The sequence below is a fragment of the Pseudoliparis swirei genome, chromosome 23, assembly GCF_029220125.1.
Source record: "Pseudoliparis swirei isolate HS2019 ecotype Mariana Trench chromosome 23, NWPU_hadal_v1, whole genome shotgun sequence".
Taxonomy (NCBI): Eukaryota; Metazoa; Chordata; class Actinopteri; order Perciformes; family Liparidae; genus Pseudoliparis; species Pseudoliparis swirei.
In genome coordinates, this window is record NC_079410.1 from 6,863,720 (window position 1) to 6,886,184 (window position 22,465).

The 22,465-nt window shown below is 46.7% G+C and overlaps 1 protein-coding gene across 1 annotated transcript; it reads left to right on the forward strand.

Moving 5' to 3' along the window:
• Window positions 1–393: 393 nt before the first annotated feature.
• On the forward strand, window positions 394–21,947 carry setd1a (SET domain containing 1A, histone lysine methyltransferase). The gene is made up of 21 exons (XM_056406781.1): window positions 394–510; window positions 1,178–1,322; window positions 1,751–1,849; window positions 1,935–2,205; window positions 2,856–2,998; window positions 3,091–3,341; window positions 3,889–5,563; window positions 6,223–7,197; window positions 7,593–7,760; window positions 8,126–8,210; window positions 8,301–8,443; window positions 8,754–8,781; window positions 8,877–9,060; window positions 9,175–9,218; window positions 9,340–10,649; window positions 12,234–12,585; window positions 12,748–12,929; window positions 17,258–17,368; window positions 18,498–18,617; window positions 18,774–18,911; window positions 19,945–21,947. Exons 2-21 carry the CDS (start codon window positions 1,185–1,187, stop codon window positions 20,116–20,118), a joined length of 6,591 nt encoding a protein of 2,196 aa, XP_056262756.1. The 5' UTR covers window positions 394–510; window positions 1,178–1,184; the 3' UTR covers window positions 20,119–21,947.
• Window positions 21,948–22,465: the final 518 nt, after the last annotated feature.

The window sequence follows — 22,465 nt, forward strand, 5'->3', positions numbered from 1 at the left end:
AAAAAAAAAAATCCATCAATAAAATGCAGAGTTTTACTTGTACGAATATTTTTTCTTTTAAATGTTTGTATACTGTACCTTCGTGTTATATATTTTTTATTTGTATCTACTAACCACGGTTGAGGAAAGTGCTGGTGAGGAATCGTAGGCTGCATTCACATACACTGATGGAGAACAGGCGAGGCTTTCAGGTTGGTTACGCGATGGCCGCTCTCTCCACAATATATGGATTTTAGAGCGAAAACAATGGCCTCTTCGGTCGGAAAGGCGTTTTGTTGTGTGGACTCAGTACCGGAATGATAGCGGCATCGTTTTAGCTCGTCGGTTTTGCTTTCGCGCCCGATCGGAGACGTCCTTTTTCTGTTCGGGTCTCAGTGTTTTTCTTGTTCGTCTCCCGGGCCTGGATGTAGCTGCCGACTCTGTAGCGGCGGGCTGCTACTTTCGGACGAGCGGGCAGTAGCCCCCGAAGAGGTGGGGTCCAAATTTAGGCGGACTGGAGTTCAAAACAAAGTCAGTAGAGCTTGTCAGACCCGTACATGACTGTATTTCCACAGATTACATGTGCCCGTTGAGAGCGGAGGAGGGGCAACGTGAGCAGAGTTTGCCTCCTAACTTGGTGTGCTTGCTAGTTAGCATTAGCCAACGGCGGCGTTAACTTGCTAAAGCGAGAAGGCGCAAGTAATTTAACATTGGGGAAAGTTATCCAACGCGGGAGCTGCCGATTATGTTGCTCGGGCGGAAAAGTTAGTCCCCCGATTTATTGCGCGTTCAACGCCAACTCCGCACTGACGTCGGAAAACATAGTTTCTTTGCAATGTGTTGGTGCAGCTAGCATGCTGCTAACTGAACTAACTGGTCAGTGACGTAACGCGGGTCATTGTTTTGACAGCACGCAGCGTCTTAGTCCCGATTATTAACACACCCGGTGTGTTTTTGTGTGTGTGCAGCGGCTAGAATATCGCTATTAGCAGACGGTAGTCCGAAAAAAAGTTAGTGTTTTGCTAACTGATGTGACGCACCTGCTGCCAAAGGACAACCATACTTTAGCTGTAATTACTGCAGCATTTCTCATCAGCTCGTCATAGTGGCGATGGTCTTGCCGTGATCTCAACCCCCCCTCCCAAAAAACCAGCATCTGCTGCATTGTGTGAAGTCGTGTCTGTGCTCTGACACTCAGCTGTAGGATGGATCCAGACGGTGGGGCAGATTCACAAAAAGCTGTCAGTCTGCAGTGGGAGAGCTACAAACTCGTCCAGGACCCAGCCACGCGACGGGTTGCACAGAAGATCTACAGATATGATGGAGTGCATTTCAGTGTGCCGGTGAGTTCATGGCCATGTTTTTTACTCTATGTAGTGTGTGTGTGTCTAATATTGTATATTTGAACTGCAACCTGTGTGATTCAAGCTATGCTAAAACTCTATTAATCTTAATTAATTAAGGGAAATTGTTGTACAGCAGTTTAAATACAAAGTGGTAGAGCGTGTCAATATATTGAGTGCAAATAAACAACAACAAGTGAGGTGCAAAAATCAGAAGCACACACTGCTAGAAATGTAAACAGTGTATATACTGATAAGTCTTTTGAATTAACGGAAAGGTACAATTTAATATGTAAACATGTCGAGGATCCTAAAATTGAAACAAACAACCCCTTCAGCTCCCCGTGTCTCTGCTGTCTTTCAGTGTGAGTTGGAGATGTTGTAAAGTTTGATTGCAACAGGAATTAATCCAAACTTTATATTCCCAGGACTCTGGATTTCCTCCCGTGGGTGAATTGCGTGACCCTAGACACCGGAGACTGTGGTCCAGATATGCAGAACTGTCCCTGCCAGTGCCGAAGTTGAAGGTGAGAATGGCTGGTTGACATTCACGTCACACATCCTTGCAGCTCCTGCTGGTTATTTCCCCTGATGTTGTTGTTGTCTTCACAGCTTGATGAGTTCTATGTGGGTCCCATACCCTTAAAGGAGGTGACCTTTGCCAGACTCAATGACAATATCAAGGAGCCCTTCTTGGCAGAAATGTGTGCCAAGTTTGGTGAGGTGGAGGAGATGGAGATCCTCTTTCACCCCAAGACCAGGAAGCACTTGGGCCTGGCCAGGGTGTTGTTTACCAGCACCAGAGGAGCCAAGGACACAGTCAAGCAACTGCACAACACTTCAGTCATGGGAAACATCATTCATGCTCAGCTGGATATAAAAGGTAAGCTAAAAGCCTCATCTGAGGCCTCTTTAAAGTATGAGCTGGTTGTTGGTTATCTCTGTGATGATTCAGACAACTTTGGGTAACCTTTGTAGCATGACATAATAAATGTGTCGTGCAGTTGAGATATTGGTTTGAAAACGTGTTTGTGTCCATTAAAATGCATTGACACACTCTGGCGTTACAGTTGTAATTTCAAGTCACCCAATGTAAAAAAAAAACTCAAACAATTTTTGTCATGCACATTGAACCACAAAGCGCAAAGTTTGTCATTTTTTAATAATTGGCAAGGATTTTTTTTACTCTGTACCTTGATCTGTATTCACATAGTTGTACAATGCACAGATATATATATATAGGGCCAGCTTATGAGAATATTTGCAGTCCTTATATTTGCACTTTATTTCGCCAGAAGTGAACTCACTTCGTCATCACTTCTTTCTTGTCCAAACTTCCCACAAACATGGACTGAAATCTGTCAACCAGCTTTTGGGATGTGCTGCTCACCAAGAACACACATTAGCTGGCTCTTGGTGGAGACGGTTAAACCTAATGGAGTTTTTCATGAAGACGTAGATGCCATTTGTCTCTGGTGAGCTCATTTAACAGCCCTGTATTTGTTTTTCTGTGGCCTTTGTTGATCTCTCCAGGCCAGCAGAGGCACAAGTATTACGACCTGATGGTAAACGGGTCCTACACTCCTCAGACTGTGCCCATGGGAGGCAAGGCTTTGACAGAGAGGCTCCAGCCTCCGGCCCCAACACAGCCACCACCACAACCACAGCCTGACACGGTATTGACTCAGTAAAATTGTCACGTGGCAAACTTAATGACGATCCAGGGTTAATAACTCGATCAAATGTATATCTTCCCTTTTCTCCGCAGTCAACGGAAACCAGACGGAGGCTCTCCAGTGATCTTGTGGTTTTGACTGCAGGGGTAAAGGCCCTCACATCTGGAAGTGCCACCCCTTGCTCTGGGGATACTGGTTTCAGTGACCAGCGTCTGGACACGCCCCCCTCCTCCATGGCAGGCCCCTTCACACCAGGCTCCTCTGCTTCCTCTCAGGGAGGAACGCCTTACAGCTCCAGATCTGGGACTCCTTTCTCACAAGACTCAGGCTTCACTGGCACCAGGTCGGTTGTCACTATTTGACGGAGAGTTTTATGTGAAATGTGTACCTCTGCTTTGGTGATGTCGTTGTCCTATACCTGCCTCAGTCAAGGCAGAGACTCTCCACATATTTATCCGAGACCTCAAGAAATATTTTCACAAATTATTTGTTATTTATTCATCATCGTTGCATTGATAATTGTAATTATTCTACCATGTCAAATTTTGCAATAACTCTTTATACCTTATCTGCAAATTTGTACACCGCTCTCATCATCCATTTGTTGTCTTTGAATAGAATTGATCTCAACTCTCACAAAGAGAGGAATCGCTCCCAAGCACACATTTTTACCACCCTTTCATATTGAGTATTTTAATATTATATTGGTACAGCATTCATAATCACTTCTGGGTCAACATAAATTGCTAAAGTAACATTCGGTGATTACATTTGAGCTTTTGATCATTCGGCACAACTGGCATTGGTGGAAGAGTGGCAGTCACAGACTTTGTGAATATCCGTCATTATTAGGTACACAAGTTGTAAAATACTTTATTTGTGTCTTGCAGGAATACTGGCTACAACACTGGAACTTTGGGCAGCGGCTACCCTCCCCAGGACATGCTACCATCCTCCTCCTCGTCCTCTGCAGTCTCTTCTACCGTCGGAGGATACAAAGTGTCTCGCTACTCGGAGGATGCACAGGAACCTTCAGTGTATCACCGAGGTCGCCCCATGTACCCCCCGAATGCATCGTTCCGTCCCAACGAGCCGCCCTGCTACCCGCCGTACCCCAATGTTGGGGGGCCCGGGCCACACATAGCGCACCACTCCACAATGCCTCCGCCACCTCTTGCCGCCCAATTTGACGTGCCCCCAATGTCAGACAGGGAACGCAACCGCGACAGGGACTCAGCGGGGCGCTACGGGGCGGCGGGGATCGGCTCCAGAAGGTCGTCGTACCACCACCAGCAAGACACAAACTCTTCCACAAAGTACCATTCCCACCACTCCCATCACCACTCGGATCGCAGGGAGGACCGGGGGTACCGGCGAGACAGTCTGGGTGCCCGATCAGGTGACCACGGCCACCAGAGACACCGTAACCATCACCATTCTCACAACCACCACGGCGGCAGCAGCCGCAGGAGGAGCAGCCACGACCCAGACAGAGATCGAGACAGAGACCGAGATAGGGACAGAGACAGTGACTACTCCAACGGCTCTGACCCCAGATACAATTCCAATTCCTACCGTTCTTCCTCGAACAGCATGTCTCCTCCCCCTTCATCATACTCCGCATTCTCCTCCTCCAAAGAGCCGGCCCCAGCCCCCCCTCAGGGATTAGATGCTTCCGCTCGTCTCGGGGGCACAAGTGTCGCAGAGAGGGCTTCTCTGCCTCCGGTAGGAGCCGACAAAGACTACCACGCTGGCCACCACAGTGCCCTGCCTCCACCCCCGGCACCGCCTCCCCCGCTACCGCCAGCTTCAGTCATCGCAGCGGCCGTAGCTGAGACACTTGGAACACTGGACTTCAACCAGGGTAGTCCGGCCCGCGAAGAGCAGTGGACGAAACCCAAGCGGCGTCCCAGCACCCCGCCCGTGCCGCCGAAGACACCCCCGCCTTCCTCCCCGCCCCTCCCTTCCATCGCTTCCTCCTCGACTTCCCCTTCCTCTACGTCCCTCCCCCACCATCTTCCCTCCTCCTCCAGCTCCCCTCCGCCCCCCCAACGCGACTCGTCTTCCCCAGAGCCGGACTCCACCAATGAGAGTTTACCGTTCGTCTACCACAGCAGCAGCCTCGACTCTCGTATTGAGATGCTCCTAAAGGAACAAAAGGCCAAGTTCTCTTTCCTGGCCTCTGATGAGGAAGACGAGGAAGATAGGAAGGAGGAGAAGCAGAGGGTCGTACGCGGGGAAGGAGGCGGGTCAGGCGACGCAACAGGGGAGCACACGAGTGGTAGTCAGGTGGGAGACAATGGGGAGAAGGACTACAGAAGGAAAGGGGACAGAGATGTCCACAGAGGAAGGAAACGGGGGAAAGGGGGAGATGGAAGGAAGAGTCCCACTGTACTTACAGCGACCATACCATCCTCTTCCCACAATCTTTCTCCAGAGGAACCCCAGCCCCAGGTTGTTGTTGTTGGGACGGGAGCTTTGCAGGAGGAATCTTCACAAGCTGGATCTGCTGATGCACAGAGCAGGACAGGAGCACACACACCACCGTACAATGGACAGAGTCAGGTAAGATCAGCAGCATGGAACGGAGCCGAACGGTTCAGACTGACACGTCTACGCTCAGAGTTCTCAATTGGTCATCAAGCGGTGCTGAACAATGCTCATGTTTAAGTAGCAAACGGGTGTCTTATTATTTGTTGCAAGGGGATTGTAACATTTTGGTAAAAGCAAGCCAAAAATAATAAACTAAATTTGCTCATGTATATTAAATGGTCAGTGTGCAGCATTTTGGGGGCTCTATTAGCAGGAATATCATTTATTATCTTTTCATTCGCGTCAACTGAAAGTAAGAATCATTGTGTTTTTGATGGCTTAGAATGAGCCCTCCATATCTCCAGAGGGAGCAGGTACTCTTCACAGCCTCCGTGTTGCACCGTCATGTTTTTACAGTAGAACAGACCAACCAAAAACTGACTTTTCCGTTTCCTGAGGATAGAAGAATTAACTTCGGTACACAGAAAAAGCAAAAGATGGTTAACCTCCTGAGCACAAACCCATTCTACCGTTTGTTTCTGTGGTTACCGGGTTCATATATCCACGGTACACTTCCTGAATCTGTGCTATCGAGTTGTCTTCGTGGCCCCTCTTTTAAAAGTGTGGTTATCACTGTTAATGGCGGTGAAACGCGTTGCCAACTTAACACAATGAACTCTGTTTTCTTTCAGTCCTCCCCTCACTCCTCAGGGGAAGACATGGAGATCTCGGACGAGGAGGAAGAGGAGACTACCATAACAACGGTGACCATCCACCAGTCCTCGGTCACCTCAGGTTCCTCGCCCTCTTCATCCCAGGTGGCCATGCCTTCACAAACAACGGACCCCTCATCTTCGCCCCCACCCATCTCTGACTCTGCACAGCACTTTGGCACAACCATGCACCCTCCCATACCTTCATACCCTCCTCATTTGCCTCTTCCCCCTGGTTACTCCCTCCAGCCCCCGCCTCCCCCTGGGATCCCTCCCCTGCCCCACATGGAGCTCCACCCTGAGTACCCTCCCTTGCCCCACCACATGTATGACTATGCCACGTCCATGGAGCTGATGAACCAGTACAGCGGTGGAGCGCCGATGTCTTTCCAAATGCAGACCCACATGCTAAGTCGCCTCCACCAGCTGCGCGTGTCGTCAGCCAGCGACAGCCCAGGTCCTGGAGAGGCAGCCACCGCAGACTATACCTCCTACCATCTCCACGCAATGCCCCCACCTCACACACACCACCCCTACATGGACCAAGAGGGGAGCGGGGCGGGTGCGCCCTATGACCAGGACCACTGCTACATGCCCCACCACATGACCTACGCCTACTCTGACCCCCACAGCACTCAGATGCCACACCATGGCATCCCGCCTCCTCACACTGGCTGGCCGCCACATGTCATACAGCCACACTACCCCGCTTACATGCCCCCTCCTGGCTATGCCACCATGCTGCCCGGGGAGGGAGACGAGTACAGGGCTCCAGGGGAGGAGATGCCCCTGTTGGCGGAGAATCCGCACGAAGCCACGGTGCAGATGGTCTTGGGCACTCTGATCCAGGAAATGAAGAACATCATGCAGAGGGACCTGAACCGCAAGATGGTGGAGAACGTTGCCTTCGCGACTTTTGACGAGTGGTGGGAGAGGAAAGAGACCAAGGCCAAGGTAAGAAAGCCGGATCGCAACAATGCTGGTGCCGGTAATGTTTTTTTAACTTGCAGCTTTGTTTTTTGTGTGACGGTAAGAAGTACGGCATCATCCACTTAAAAAAACCTTTTGCCTCTACGCCGGCGACACCCGTCGCCAGAGCGCTAATTCTAGTTACGAGGTTGTTTCATTAAACTAACTAAAGTCCTTTTATTAGCTTATTCTGTGTTCAGATTAAAGGCATTGTTGCCACACGTAAAAAGATAATCGTTCAGGATCTCGCTGGCTTTAAATGAAGAAAGGGGATGTGTTGCTTTACAAAGCTGCCCTCTACTCTTACCTGCTTACCACATTGATCAGGAAACGGTGTTATACTGAAAAGGGGAATACATACAAATGTTTTGCTCCTCCAGCCTTTCCAGACGATGGTCAGAGGCGTGTCTGCCCTACGGGACGAGGAGAAAAAAGAGGAGAAGGTTAACCGTCTTCGGGAGCCTCTCACGTCTCTTGTGGATTGGGCAAAGAGCGGTGGCGTGGAGGGATTGTCTCTCCGAGGAGCGCTACGACTGCCTTCCTTCAAGGTAAAAGCACCACACTGACGCAGCTCTTTGACTGTATCTCCGTGTCCAACCGCTCACACTGGGATTGGATGAATTATAAGACCGACCTCTACACCTCAGACTATATACGAACAGTTAATCACTGATCGGTCGACCACGATCAGAAGGTTGTGTATGCTGTCAATTATAGTTCTTAGAAGGTAAGCCAATGAGAATCGTCAAAATAAAATCCGCTGGTCTAATCTAAAAATAAAATATGGGAAAGCTTTGAGAATAAGCTTATTGTAGCTGTCAAAAAGTACCATAACCGTAAAAGTTAAAGTCCATCCATGGCTGTGTGTGTGTCATTGATTCCTAAAACATTCTGTTGGTGTCTTCTTGTCCAGGTGAAGAGGAAAGAACCTCAGGAGCTTGAAGAGGGAGACATGAAACGGCCGCGACCCTCATTGCAACCAGACGAGGATGACGAAGGTTTGCTGATTGTTGATGATTTTAACAGAAAGGTTGCATAATTCATAGGCCTGCTGTGTAATAACTCTTAAACGGGCGTCTTGTTTCCAGCTGCTGAGGGCAGAATGCCAGAGGCCAACAGACATGGAGCGGAAAGGGACAACAAGAGGAGGAAAAAGAAGCCAAGAAATCGTAAACCTTGGGAGCTCGGCAGTGAGGGAGAGGAAACATCTGATGGCTCCTCAACGGAAAAGGTGCGTTTGTGCTTTTTTGTCTTTTTAATTTTAATTTTAAATAACTACAAAATACAACATAAAATTAAGAACAATAACTTGCATAACTTCATAAATGAGTCCTTTGGAAAACTAATTTACATCAAATGTATTTTATAAAATCTTAACATGCATGTATATGAATCTTTTAGTGCGCATTCATGTAAATAGTCGGATATTTCATTTGTTTTGTGCTTGCTGATAATTGTGTTGTGGCTCATATTGATTGCTAGATGGCAGCATTTCACTGTGATCTTTTAGTGTTTTAACTACGGCCGTTTTTTATTTGTAGGAGGATGGAAGTGAAAAGGAGTCTGATGGTAAATCTCATCCCTTTTAATCTTATGTCTGTCTGTATTTATTATGTTTACTTTGAGTTACGGTAGTTATGATAACAAATATATTTTTCCTTCAGATGATGCCCTTAGTGTTGATAGTGATGATGAGAGCCTCTCTTCGTCCTCTGATGGCTCTTCCACCTCAGCATCTTCATCTTCCTCTGAAGATGAGGACGAAGAGGAAGGAGAGAGGGCTGGCATTGAAGGGCTAGACACCATGGACGATTCCACCGTGGACAGCACAACTGAGAAAGATGCCAGGTATGAAGTTTTGGGGTGTTGCTAATGCCTTCGCTCATAATTTAGTAACACATGTTAACTTTCTATTGTGTCATCACTATTGCTGAATTTATTGTTTTCTTCTCTTTATCTTAGGGGAAATAGTGCAGCTGCTGTTTCAAAGGCAGAGGTCAAAACAGGTTAGTTCTCTTCAACATCATTATGAAATGATAAACCACAAAGACTAAACATTAAAGGAAGATCCAAGCAGCTGCTTTGTTAAGTTTGGATCACACTTTTAAAACTCATATTTTCTTTCAGATGAAGCCAAGAACAACAAGGCCAATACAACAGTAGCACCGGGCAAGCGTCCTCCGTCGCCCCCGTACCCGCGTCCTTCGTCCCCCATTGTTCTGGTTCCCCCCCTCAAGAAACGCAGGAAGACCGTCTCGTTCTCCACGGGCGAGATCGACAGCAAAACGCAGCTGCCATTGACTGCATCGTTATCTCCATCACCCTCTCAACTGGCGGGTGAATCTCCCCTCCTGTCGCCATGCAGGCCTCCAGGGTCCCCCGTTACCACGTCCCCGTCCCCCTCGGCTCGTCCCGCTCAGGCCATCCAACTGCTTCCCTTTGCCTCCAAACCAGGTGAAGGCAATGCCCTCATTGTGCCCCCATCTGGACGAATTCCAGATTTGGATGAGTCCAAAAGAGGACTTCCTGTTTCTCCTCAGATCACACCGGTCAAATCCCCAGGGAAACGGCCTGCGGGCAAAGACTCTCCCAAATCTCCCGTCCCTCCTGTCATGGTGTGCCGCACTGTGCAGAACCTGCCGTTGGACCACGCTTCCATGTGCAGGATGGCCTTCGAGGAGGCCCCCCCTCCTCCACCTCCCGTCAACAAGCGGTCCAGAGGCAGGCCCCGGACGACCAGCTTGTCTGCGCCGTCCTGTCACTCCCTCAGAGAGGAAGACGAGGATGACGAAAAAAGAGAGCAGAGGTTGAGACTCCGAGAGCAGCTGGGTGCTACGGGCCTCCTGCAGCTGGCCTCGGCTACAACCGCCGACCTGTCTGTGTTGGCGGACGTGGCCCTGAAAATGGACCCTGACGCTGGGGACTCGGAGGAGACGGAGACATCGGATGAGGCAGAGGAGCAGAAGATGGAGGAAGATCTCTTCTCTCCAGAGTCACTGGCCCTGGTTATGAGCCCAGAGGTCGTTATTGTCCGCATGGAGCACAACTACTGCAAAACCCTTGTTCTCCCAGTACCATCTGGTGCCAAAAGGACTTCCTCCAAACAGGACACTTCTGTCTTACTCCCAGCAGACCTCAACTCGATTTCTGGAGTTCTTGAAGCGCCAGAGGAGGTCATCGGTGAGGCGCTACCTTCCAGAGGAGATACAGGGGAATACTTATCTGGAATGGGGGTGCTTTGTGAGTCCGAGGATCGGGGCCAGGCTGCATCCCTACCGCCATCGTCAAAGAAGAAGATGGTTGTTGGCAAAGGTTTCGAACTTGAAAAGGACAACAGCAAAAAGAGGAGAAGAAAAAACAAAGAGAACCTGGAGGTTCAGCTCGCACAAAAACCGAAGGAGCAGCCCGGCAAGAAACAGAGGAAGCGGAAACTAGAGGTGCGTAGGACTTCTGCTTTGTTCCTGTTAATGTTTGTGGAGTCTTATCCGTAAACAGTGTGAACAATCCGTCACAATGTGTGTGTGACGCATCAGAGACGTGACTCTTCTGTCGCTCCAGGTTCAGCTTCATGTTATAATGGCACGCTACATTTTGGTAATGCCATCAGGGTTTTACACAGGAAAGAAGAAATTACTTCCTGTGTCATACATGCCCAACATCTCCTTTCTATATGTAATTATATGATTGAGCCTCTCGTCAAAGGGAAGATCAACACGCTGCAGAACTACAGTATAATTAGAGGAAAAAGAAAAAACGATGTATTGTGGCCATTCAAAGTGTTTTTTTATGGAGCAGGCCAAAAATGTTTTCTTCTCGACAAGAATAACCGACTTTAGACTCTTTACAGACCTGCTGACGGTGCCTCTGTTATGTGTTCAGTCGGTGTATTGTCACCAGCACCTGTCTATGCTTGTATACTTGTCGAGTGGCGTTTCCCTCTCGCATGCCAGGCTCATTGTGACTGATTGACTTCTCACTGGAAGAAAACATGTCGACGGTTTCCTGTTTTTTTTAAACTTTAATTTCTGCAAAACAAACTAATCAATAAGTTTCATCTGCAGTCCGATCCTGAAGCCAGGGTTTTTCCTGCATAGAGAAAATGTGGGCGCGCGCCTAAGCCGTTTTCCCGAACGCCTATGATAAATCCCGAGCGCCTAAGGCAAAAAAAAGTCTGCGATGAAAAAAAAAACTTCATCACGTGCATGTCAGCGAATATGTTCTCAATAGTATGTTTCAAGTAGGCTACAGCCGAACCCTCGTTCTGTTTTGATCAATAGTAATAGTTGATAAGCGTGTCTTCTTGTCTGATCAATACGCAACTGTGAGGTGCGCGAATGGACAGAGCGGCCAGCTGCTGATCACTCACTCAACAGCCCGACGTGCACGAACAGACCGTGCGCGCGGAGGTCAAATTTATTTTGGGAGCACTGAAGACCCATTTTGACCCAGGAAAAACCCTGGAAGCAACTCTTCTCTTGTGATCTGTTGAGTAAAAAGATGATGAAACGCCATTGCACTAATTTGAATGTTTAGTAATAACAGGACCTGTGCGTCCCTTGAAAATAATATTATAGTTCATAAAACATGTAATGACCCTGCATATATACATACATTTACGTCAATCTGTCAAAATGTGAATAACTCGGTTGACAAAATGTAGTCTTTCAGATTACTGTAATAGTCCAATAGGACCCGCTTAGTGTTGCAAACTGTTGTCCAAAAGTAGTTGCTGAATCTCGCAAGACGGCAGTCAAGTCGTCTCCACTGACCCGGAAGGTTCTCACAGCTGTCAGGAGAGCAGCTTGTGGCTCTGGTGTCGAGCAATGTGCTGAATCATTTCACAGATACCTGAATAGACCCTGGTTGCATAACCCGGGCTTTAATGTGCACAAGGTGGGAAACAAACTTGAAACTGAGAGGCAACAATGGACGATTGAAACTTGACTGCATGTGTGAACGCACGGCCTCAGATGTGTTCAGTCACCGTTCATTGGAAGTGACATTCCTCTTCCTCTGTGCAGGACTCTGAGGAAGATGTGGACGTGGAGGAGCTCGAGTCCGGGGAGCTGTCCAGCTCCGACACAGAGGACGAGCTGGCCGATGACTTGAGGAAGAGCGAGCGCCTCTTTCTGCAGGAGGCGGGGGTGACGTCATCCCAGCGCTGGCCAAAGCCCATCCCAGCCGCACCCGAGCTACCAGCCAAGAAGTTCGACAACCGCAGCGAGTTTGAGCAGATGACCATCCTGTATGACATCTGGAACTCCGGTCTGGACGGCGAAGACTTGAGTTTGCTGAGGAAGACTTACGAGAAGCTGCTACAGGACAACCACAGCTCTGACTGGCTCAATGATACTCACTGGGTCACCCACACTGATATCCTTTTCATGGACGGACCTGCTTTAAACATGTGTGTGAAATTACCGTTGGAAATTAACCGCTATCCGTTTTCAATTAATAGCTACAAAACATGATTTTTTGTGTGTGTTTATGTCACTGTGTGGTTTCCTGCTATTGCCCTTGACCTTTGAGCTGCACTTACCAATTTGCCAAACCCTCGGCGGAAGAAGAAGAACGCAGGGGGACAGCTTCGTGAGCATGTGACCGGTTGCGCCAGGAGCGAGGGCTACTACGCCATCAGCCGCAAGGAGAAGGACGTCTACCTGGACCTGGACCTTCCCGAGCAAGTCATACGGGAGGTGGAGAATGTGGACAGCTCGGTAAGCATGCTCCCAATTCCATTCCCTGGATCTGTGATCCCGAGTGTAGAGCGCTGCAGAATTAGAAAGCACCTCCGGTTTCCTCGTGTGAAAGTCAACGCTGAAGAGATTTTCACGTTCCATCTTATCTTAATTACCTTCGCATTGAAAATGCGGAAGGTAATGTTTTTATCGCCATTTATTTGTATGCGTGTTACTTGCATAACTCAAAAAGTATTAAACCGAATCGCATGAAATTTGGGGGGATGATTGGTTATTATCCTGGGACCATTTGATTAGATTTTGGGATCGATCGGGTCAAAGGTCAAGGTCAAGGTCATGAAAAGGTCAACATCTTTTTACCATAGCTAATCTCTCCTGCTGCGGAGTGAATGCTCGCTGTGCCTACATGTACCAGGCAACATGCTCAAGTGGCATTTTTGCTGCACTGAACTCTCAAAACATCAATGAAGGAAATGACACATTGACCAGATATAAAGTTCTGTCCCCCTGAGGAGGAAAACCTTTATGCGGAGTAATGCTGCGGTCACACACAAAGTGCTGCGGATGAATAGAGCCAAGCGAAAAAATACGCCTCATTCGCCAAAGTTGAAATATTTCTACGGGTGAAGTTATGAACATCAAACGCCAGGGCGTTTGATGTTTGTGTTGTGTCAACATCAAGTATAAAGCAGAAATAGTGGTTATTTCTTCCATGGTGGATGGCAGAAATGATAACCGTTTCCACGGAGATGAGCCACGCAAATAAACCACGAATCGTCAGGCGAGTAAACTCACGCGAGCGAAGCGGCGAGAATATTCGCAACGCTTTTGTTGTGAACGCAGCGTTACATGTGGCTCTCTCTCTGGTTGGGCATCGGAACAAAAACTGCCAAAGCTGAATGATTCATTGTTTGTGAGAATCGGCAATTAGAGCAACTGCTCCATCTATAAAAAAAAAAAGTAGTTCTTCTGAGTACGTTATTGTCACGTCATTGTGCCGAGGGAAAAACAAAAGCTGTGGCAGAACTTCAGTCACAACTGCCGCCGTTTTCACACTCGATACCTGACGTTGATCGGTGGACATACGCTACGACCCTTTGACCGTCGGCGTGAAAGAAAGAGTTCGAATGTGTCGAAATTCTCAACAACATAAAGTCCCCGCGTGGTTCCAGATGACCACGCTGTGGAAAGAATGATGCCGTCCCCCTCGGTGCTGGCTCCGTGCACAAACTTCAGGAGGCCTCGAAGTTGCTCAATATGATTATAATGCTGATGGTTTATATGAGGCTTGATACCCCTCAGGGATTCAAGTAAATGCAATCTGGCCGCAGCTTTTTGGCTCCGATTAGCTGTAAGTTTGGGGATAAGAAGGTTTTTTCCAAAGGAGAGGGATGTTTATAGAGTTATGGAACAGCGATGTGTTTTTCCAAATACCCGGTCACCTCAAAGCAGAATGTAGTCACGGCTAGAAGTTTTGGACATTTTATATAGAATCAAATCTGTCTTAACGGGGCAGTATAGCAGTAAACCCACAGCACCCTAAAGTGTGACATTTATAGAACAAAAATACATTGTTGGGGAGTAAAGAGGTTATACAATATGAAAACAGACATTCAAAACTTCATTCACAAACTTCAATAGACACTTTTAATGTAAAGAATGTCTTTCAGTAATACCCTGGTGGTTTTTAAAACCTCTAACCCACTGCGATCTGACAGGTGCTTCTTTAAGTTACTGTTCAGGTACTTGTCACTCTCACTCTCACACACACACACACACAATGTTTCGATCCTTTCAGCCTTCATAATTTCATCATTTAGTTCTTCTGTTTTCTGAAAGAAAATATCTGCTCCTCTTGTCAAGATTCAAGATTCAAGATGTTTTATTTGTCACATACACACACAGGGTGTGCAGTGAAATGAAAGTGGCAATGCTCAGCAGGAATGTGCAAGGGCAACAGGTACACACTATTTACAATAAAAAACAACACAATATTTACAGTAAGTGTGTGTGTGTGTGTGTGTGTGTGCCTAAGAGGGGCAGTTGTGTGGGTCTATGTGGGGGTCCTGGTGAGGTCGGAGTTCACAGTCCTGATGGCCTGAGGAAAGAAACTCCGTCTCAGTCTCTCTGTTCCTGCAGCGTGACTACGGAGGCGCCTGCCTGACCGCAGCAGCTGAAACAGTCTGTTGTTGGGGTGGTGAGGATCCTTCATGATCCTGCCGGCTCTGGTTCTGCACCTCCTGGTGTACAAGTCCTGCAGGGTGGGGAGTGTAGTTCCAATAGTGCGTTGAGCCGAACGCACTACTCTCTGCAGAGCCTTCCTGTCCTGAGCGGAGCAGTTGCCAAACCAGGCTGTGATGCTTCCTGTCAGGACGCTCTCTACAGCTCCAGAGTAGAAGGACTGAAGGATCCTCTGGGAAACTTTAAATTTCCTCAGCTGCCTGAGGTGGTAGAGGCGCTGCCTTGCCTTTCTCACCAGAGTGTCTGTGTTCGTTGACCATGTCAGATCCTCGGTGATGTGGACTCCCAGGTATTTATACCGCTCACCCTCTCCACAGTAGTCCCGTTAATCCCCAGTGGTGAGTACGTCCTCTGTTGTTGTACCCTCCTAAAGTCCACAATCAGCTCCTTAGTTTTGGTGACATTCATGATGAGGCTGTTGTCCTGGCACCAGAGTGACAGATCAGCAACTTCCTCCAGGTAGGCCTTCTCGCGTTGTCGGAGATCAGGCCCACCACCACTGTGTCATCCGCAAACTTGATGATGGTGTTGAGCTGAACCTGGCCACACAGTCATGTGTGTACAGGGAGTACAGTAGGGGCTGAGGACGCAACCCTGGGGATCCTGTGTTCAGGGTGAGGGATTTGGAGGTGTGTCTGCCCACCCTGACCACCTGTGGCCTGGCGGTCAGGAAGTCCAGGATCCAAGCACACAGGGGTGTTCAGTCCCAGCTCAATCAGCTTGCCGGCCAGTCTGGAGGGACTATGGTGTTGAAAGCTGAACTATAATCAATGAACAGCAGTCTCACATAGCCCCCTCTGGCTGTCCAGATGAGAGAGTGTGGTGTGCAGTACCTGGGAGACAGCATCATCTGTGGATCTGTTTGGGCGATAAGCAAACTGCAGCGGGTCCATGGAGGAAGGGAGGAAGGCGCAGATGTAGTCCTTTATCAGCCTCTCAGCATTTCATGACCACCGAGGTGAGGGCCACCGGTCGGTAGTCATTCATACATGCTGGAGAAGCATTCTTGGGCACAGGGACAATAGTGGATCTCTTGAAGCAGGCGGGGACCACGGACTCAGCCAGGGAGAGGTTGAATATTGTGGTGAACACTGGAGCTAGCTGGTTAGCACAGGTCTTCAGTACTCGCCCAGTTATGCCATCTGGACCTGCAGCTTTCCTGGTGTTCACCCTCAACAGAGCCCTCCTCACACTGTGCTCGGTCACAGAGAGTGTGTGTTCATCCCCAGCGGTAGAACTCACCTCGGCTACGCTAACGGTGTTGTTGTTAGTTGTTGTTGGGAATTAAAGTTTACGCCCTCCATAGCAGATTGTGGTCAGTGAAAGTCAGTACAGTTTGTATATTAGTCATTTGCGAGAAGCTGCTAATAGTTTTTGGCGTGTTTCAGGGAAACTCCTCACAATGTTGTGTTACGATGCAACACTTGGAATCCATTCTGGCTTTGAGATGTTCTACTGATTGAACTCCCTATCCAACTCTCCAACTATCTATGGAGGTGTTAATAACTCAATTACACTAAAAACTGATTGAATTGTTACTAATGACATTGGTGATGAGGTACAAACTAGTTTTTAGGATTTTTTTGTTTCTGACCACTTTTGGGCCATTCAACATTAACCGGGTCACGGCTGTATGTAAGAAACGAACATAACAGGAGGGTTAATGTGAGCCGTCTTTTTCTCGCTGTTTTTAACATCTGCAATATTTAGTTATTAAGTCCATAAGGAACATGTTTTTATTACTCACATTAAAGCATGAGCTATAATACCCATTGGCTACACGGTTAGTACTTGTTAGTGTGATTATTTCTGTAATTGTAAATAACATCTTGAAAACGTCACATCCTGTATTTGTCTGTTGTTTAATGTGCCGTACTAGACTGTAAGCAGTGGTGAAGTGTCTGGGTCTAAATTTAGTGAAGCATACAGGGGGGAAACATTTCCTCACAGACTTAAAATGTCACCCACACTAACATTGTTGCACTGTTGCGCAATTAGGGCAAAGTGTTTCTCGAGTTAATTCTCTTCCCGTTCGAGGCCGTGTTTTTAAAGTGAGACTGTCAGTGGCCCCTTTGCAAAGCTCTATTCTTTCTGTTTCCTGCCAGGGAGCCAATAGGGTCCTATCGGAGAGACGGTCAGAGCAGCGCCGCCTCCTCACCGCCATCGGCACCACGGCGGTTATGGACTCCGACCTGCTCAAACTCAACCAGCTCAAGGTGAAGACCACCTCATGTACCCCCGAAGTCACGTCACAATTTCACTTTGTTGTGTGCATTGAAGTGTGATTATGTGAGGTTCTTATCCTGAGAGGACCAGCACTGTGACTGTGGTATTGTATGTTCAGAGTCACACAATAACACAAACAAATGTACCTATTCACCAGCAAGCCCAAGGATCTGTCGGGTAGAATGACTGTTTCTGTCAAAGGAGTCTCGTGGTTTTGAAGAAAGCAAATATAGCAGCTTCAGTTCTCCATCGTAAAGAACTGCTTAACGCAGTAAACATGTTCTAAATGTAGCATGCACTCAAACTGATGTTTCTAAAATGCATGTGTCCACAGCCGTACTTTACTTTGTTCCTGTGCTCGTATTCTTTTCTGTTTCTCCAAACTTGGGATGTGCCAACTGTCGGTTATTGTAGGTAACACACTGACTGTCTACTGGCTGAGTACCGCATACAAACCCACTTTAAAACATCCAAACTATCCCTTTGAATTTTGACTGACCGAACATTGATATTATCACAACGATGCAAGAATGTATGAAAAAAAAACACCTCACTTTAAAACTGTGTGTGTGTGTGTGTGTGTGTGTGTGTGTGTGTGTGTGTGTGTGTGTGTGTGTGTGTGTGTGTGTGTGTGTGTGTGTGTGTGTGTGTGTGTGTGTGTGTGTGTGTGTGTGTGTGTGTGTGTGTGTGTGTGTGTGTGTCACATGAAGTTTAATCACCAGTTTCTTTACACATCAGAGCTACAATAGCTGGACTTGGTGCCTTTCAGAGGCGCTGTAGTCAAAGTGAAGTTGCTGACCACACTTTTGAGTCGTGGACGTTATCCGTGGCGAGCGTGTTCGCCAGGAAGGCGTTAATCCTTCAACGCGGGCTGCACGTTTTCCTTAAAATGTCAGCTAAGTGTTGAACACCGTCTCGTCACCAGCAACAGCCCTAAAGAAGGGTGGTGGTCATATTTTTGGGTGATGGCTTTTTTTCACTGGAACAAGTACAAACAAATATATACATTTACTTCAACCAACATGAGTTTCCTGAACCCCCCCAAACACATGTATCTCATTAATGATTGTTTTTTACCAAAACCTTTGTTACAGTGACTCCTTTTTTGTCTTTACGCAGTACCGCAAGAAGAAGCTTCGCTTTGGCCGCAGCAGGATCCACGAGTGGGGCCTGTTCGCCATGGAGACCATTGCTGCTGATGAGATGGTCATTGAGTACGTGGGTCAAAACATCAGACAGGTACTGCCTCAACCCATGCACTTAGAATATTATTTACATTTGTGTCCACTATTGCTGCTTTATTGATTAAAACTGCACCTTTTTAGACTCCTTGCTGACGGTTTAACATCGAATCGGTGAACAAATGTTTGTGTGTGTGTGTGTGTGTGTGTCCAGATGGTTGCTGACAATCGAGAGAAGCGGTACGCGCAGCAGGGCATCGGGAGCAGCTACTTGTTCCGAGTGGACCACGACACAATTATAGATGCCACCAAGTGTGGCAACCTGGCACGATTCATCAACCACTGCTGCACTGTGAGTCTGAACATCCTCACGCTGCGGTCACACCAACAGTGTGGTTTATTCACGTGGCTTATCTATGGCTTTACTCCGTGGAAATAGTTATAATTTCTCATCCACCATGAAAGAAATGACCACTATTTCTGCTTTATACTTGTTGTGGACGTCCAAAAAACCGCCTGAGCATCAAACGCCGTCGTGTTTGGGTTCATAACTTCACCCCGAGGCTCACACGGCCTGGATAACGTCGGTGATGACGGGCGGAGCGTCTCGACACCGATTGGCTTTCGCAATTCGGCGTCGGACATTTTTGGCGAATGAGGCACATTTTTCGCGTCTGTGCTTTTGGTGCAGAATTATACTTTGATTTGATACTTTGTGTGAATGAAAAGCTCATTGCCTGATTTTTTCAATTTGTTTATTAATATGTAAACCAAAAAGGGTCAACATATTTTAGTTTATGGTAAAACCAACATGTTGGCAACATTGAAAGAAAATAACCCAATTAATCACTCATTCTACCACCAACCACTGTTCTCAATTTCAACACTTTAAATGTTGTTTTAATGTCTGTCCATTACTTGTCCAAACATTTATCACTGTTAAATCCACATGAAACATATTTCCTTTTTGAAATGGATAACTTTCATCTTATTTTAACAGATAATAAGTACATTTAAAATCTTGTTGCTCACACGCAATGTAGTATTCCAAAATGTATTTTATAAACAGTCTGGCACAGTGCTAACTCCACATGAAACATATCAGGGATGTATTACATCACAGGAGACCAATGAGAGTGAAACGGCGTCACTGTTTGTTCCAACTTAATATTCTCCGGTTTGTCTCAGCTGAAAACACAAATGTGTGTGTGTGTGTGTAAAGCACCAGAATTTGGCACGTCTTTGGATGGATGGGCGACCGTCCATTTGATACCCAGCCTTACTTGTTTTATATATGGTTCATAACAAACAGGCTATGACATATTCTATTTAATATACGTTTTTTTCTGGAGCTCATTGGTTTTGTCGTTGCTTTGTTCCTCCAGCCGAGCTGCTACGCCAAGGTGATCACCATCGAGTCCCAGAAAAAGATTGTGATCTACTCGAAGCAGGCCATCGCCGTCAATGAAGAGATCACCTACGACTACAAATTCCCTCTGGAGGATAACAAGATCCCTTGCTTGTGTGGAACAGAAAACTGCCGTGGGACACTGAACTAGCCGACGCCCTTCTCTTCCTAACTTGCCAACGGACGGCTGGACCCGGGGCGCCCGCTCGGTTCACCCTCCTCACAGCATACCTCGAAACAAAGCCGCCCTCTGATTCCACTTCCCCCACACCTCCCCGTCCTCACAATACCCAGGAAACAGACACACACACTCTTGCACTTTTCATGCCCACTTTTCATTCACTTGGCCTTTTCTCAAGTGTGTGAGAGGTTTGTTGAGGGGGGCTTCTGCTTCAGCATTAGCTCTTCTGTGGCAGCATTGACTCCATCGGGCGATCTGTTCCCACCGTGAGGCTCCGGGTCTTTATATTCCCATGCCAATACCCCTTTGAAGGTAGACCCCAGAACATAACACCAGTATTGTACTCCTCCGTCAGCTCACATAATCTTACAGCCTCATTCACTCTTTCAGTGTCAAATCCCGCCCTGCACCCGGCCACCCACACAGACGCACACAGACGCACAGGAATATCTGACGAATTCAGGGTTTTTAAAAGCGCTTGTCAAGGGCGCACTTTTAAGATGACAACTTCAATCAATTTGGTCTTCGGTTATGCAAGATTTCAAAGTGTGAAGGTAGTTTTGGAGCTTTTTTAACAATTTCATTTCATAGTGTTATATAATATTGCTGTTGTTAATGGTATTGTTATTTAGTTGCATTAGCTGTAAGTATCTTACAGTGAAATGAGCTTCAGTGTATCCACCGCCCCATAAAACTATAATTTCTCCGCTGTGCGTCAGCCTCCTGATCTGCCTCAACCGTCTGTCTGGATGAGAGCAAAGTCCTTTGAACTGTTTTTTAACCCACTGTGAAAATAGGTCCGTTAGGTTGTAGCTAAAAGTGTTTTATTTTTACATGGTTGCTTTGTCTGCAGGATCAGCACAACAGAGAATTGGCCTGTGTTTTTTGTCCCCCCTCCAAGTTAAGGCTTCGTTCACAAAAAGTCTTGTGCTGAGAACCTGTTAAGTGTTTGTTAGGATCTCTCTGCTCGTTCGTGTTTCTCGGAAGCAGATGTTGAGGCTTCATCTTACTCCAGCTTTTAAAAGCTTTTACCACCAAACTCTCGCAGGTCCTAGTAAAAATGTGTGGTCAGTGTTTAACGTAGTCAATCTCTGTGCGACACATGTTTTTCAAAAGCACATTTATATGAGTTGGTCAGGTCTTTTCAAAGGTTTAGTTTTGCAATGTTTCTTTTTTACTCTGGTTTTTTTGTGGGCCTTTTCAGAATGCATTAGTTTGAGTGTGTGGAGTCGTTGGCCCCAAACAAAACATCCATAACCCTAAAACATGGATCAACTGAATGCAAATAGAAGTCCTGCTCACGACCTGTGTTGATGGTTCTCGAGCTGCAGACAGCAGGATGTAAATGGCCCTTGTGTTGTGTCTCTGTTTTTTTAAATGGCAATGGCCGTCCAAAGTTTAACTTTCATTTTGAACTTAAAACAAGAAGACTTTTTCTTTTGTTCTCCCCCAAACGGGAGCCTCTGTAAGATGATTCTTGTTGCAATGAAAGCCTTTCAGTACAAACCAACCCTCCTTACTACCGGATAAAAAGATGAAAGGAAAAAAAATCAAAGAAGTACATGTAAATATTGTAGAGGTGTTTTGTTTCTCGTAGAAACACACTGATTTCAAGCTGTAAATATGTCGTTCTTTTTCCTCTCTTAGCGAGAAGGAAACATGTACATACCTTCCATTCATTTATTTTGTATTGTTTTTTTCCTTTTAATTTGATTATTTTAATATTATTTGCAATATTTCTCTTGTATTAATGCGTTGGACCCTTTATTAATGGTGCATTAAAATATTTTTTAAAATAAGTGAAAAAGTCATGTTTTCGTGTACCTGTCTTACTACTCGTCTGAGGAGCTGTCAAATGTTTTACACGAATGAAAGAACATTCGTAAATGACTTGCAGATAAGATGCAGGAAGTTGCATGCATAGAGGAAACTGACATTTCCTCCTTGAAAGAGTTGAAATCAGCTCCTGAAAGGCACCTGCAACTTTGGTATTTCCTGTTTAGAGAAAACAAGACAGGAAGTGCTGAAATCTGGCGGACGACATCTCGCAAGTCTCCAGATGATGACAAAGGGCGATCTAGCTAAGCTCACGGCACAGGCGTTTACTGAGTTTAATATAAGATCGTGCCATCTGGCCTGGAAACAAGAACCCTACTTGTTTGTGTGTTTTTTTTCTTCCATGCTTTGTTTATTTGCTCTCTTCATATTTAATAAATGGAAAAAATTCTAATTAAAACCTAACTCAACATGATCAGTTAAAGGAGAATTTAACAAACAATGTTACATTTAAACTATATGTATATATATATATAATATT

Coding starts and splice junctions, on each gene's coding strand:
- setd1a (XM_056406781.1), top strand. CDS start 1,185: ATGGATCCAGACGGTGGGGCAGATTCACAAAAAGCTGTCAGTCTGCAG. Junction 1,850..1,934: donor TGCCAGTGCCGAAGTTGAAG/GTGAGAATGGCT, acceptor TTGTCTTCACAG/CTTGATGAGTTCTATGTGGG. Junction 7,198..7,592: donor GGAAAGAGACCAAGGCCAAG/GTAAGAAAGCCG, acceptor TTGCTCCTCCAG/CCTTTCCAGACGATGGTCAG.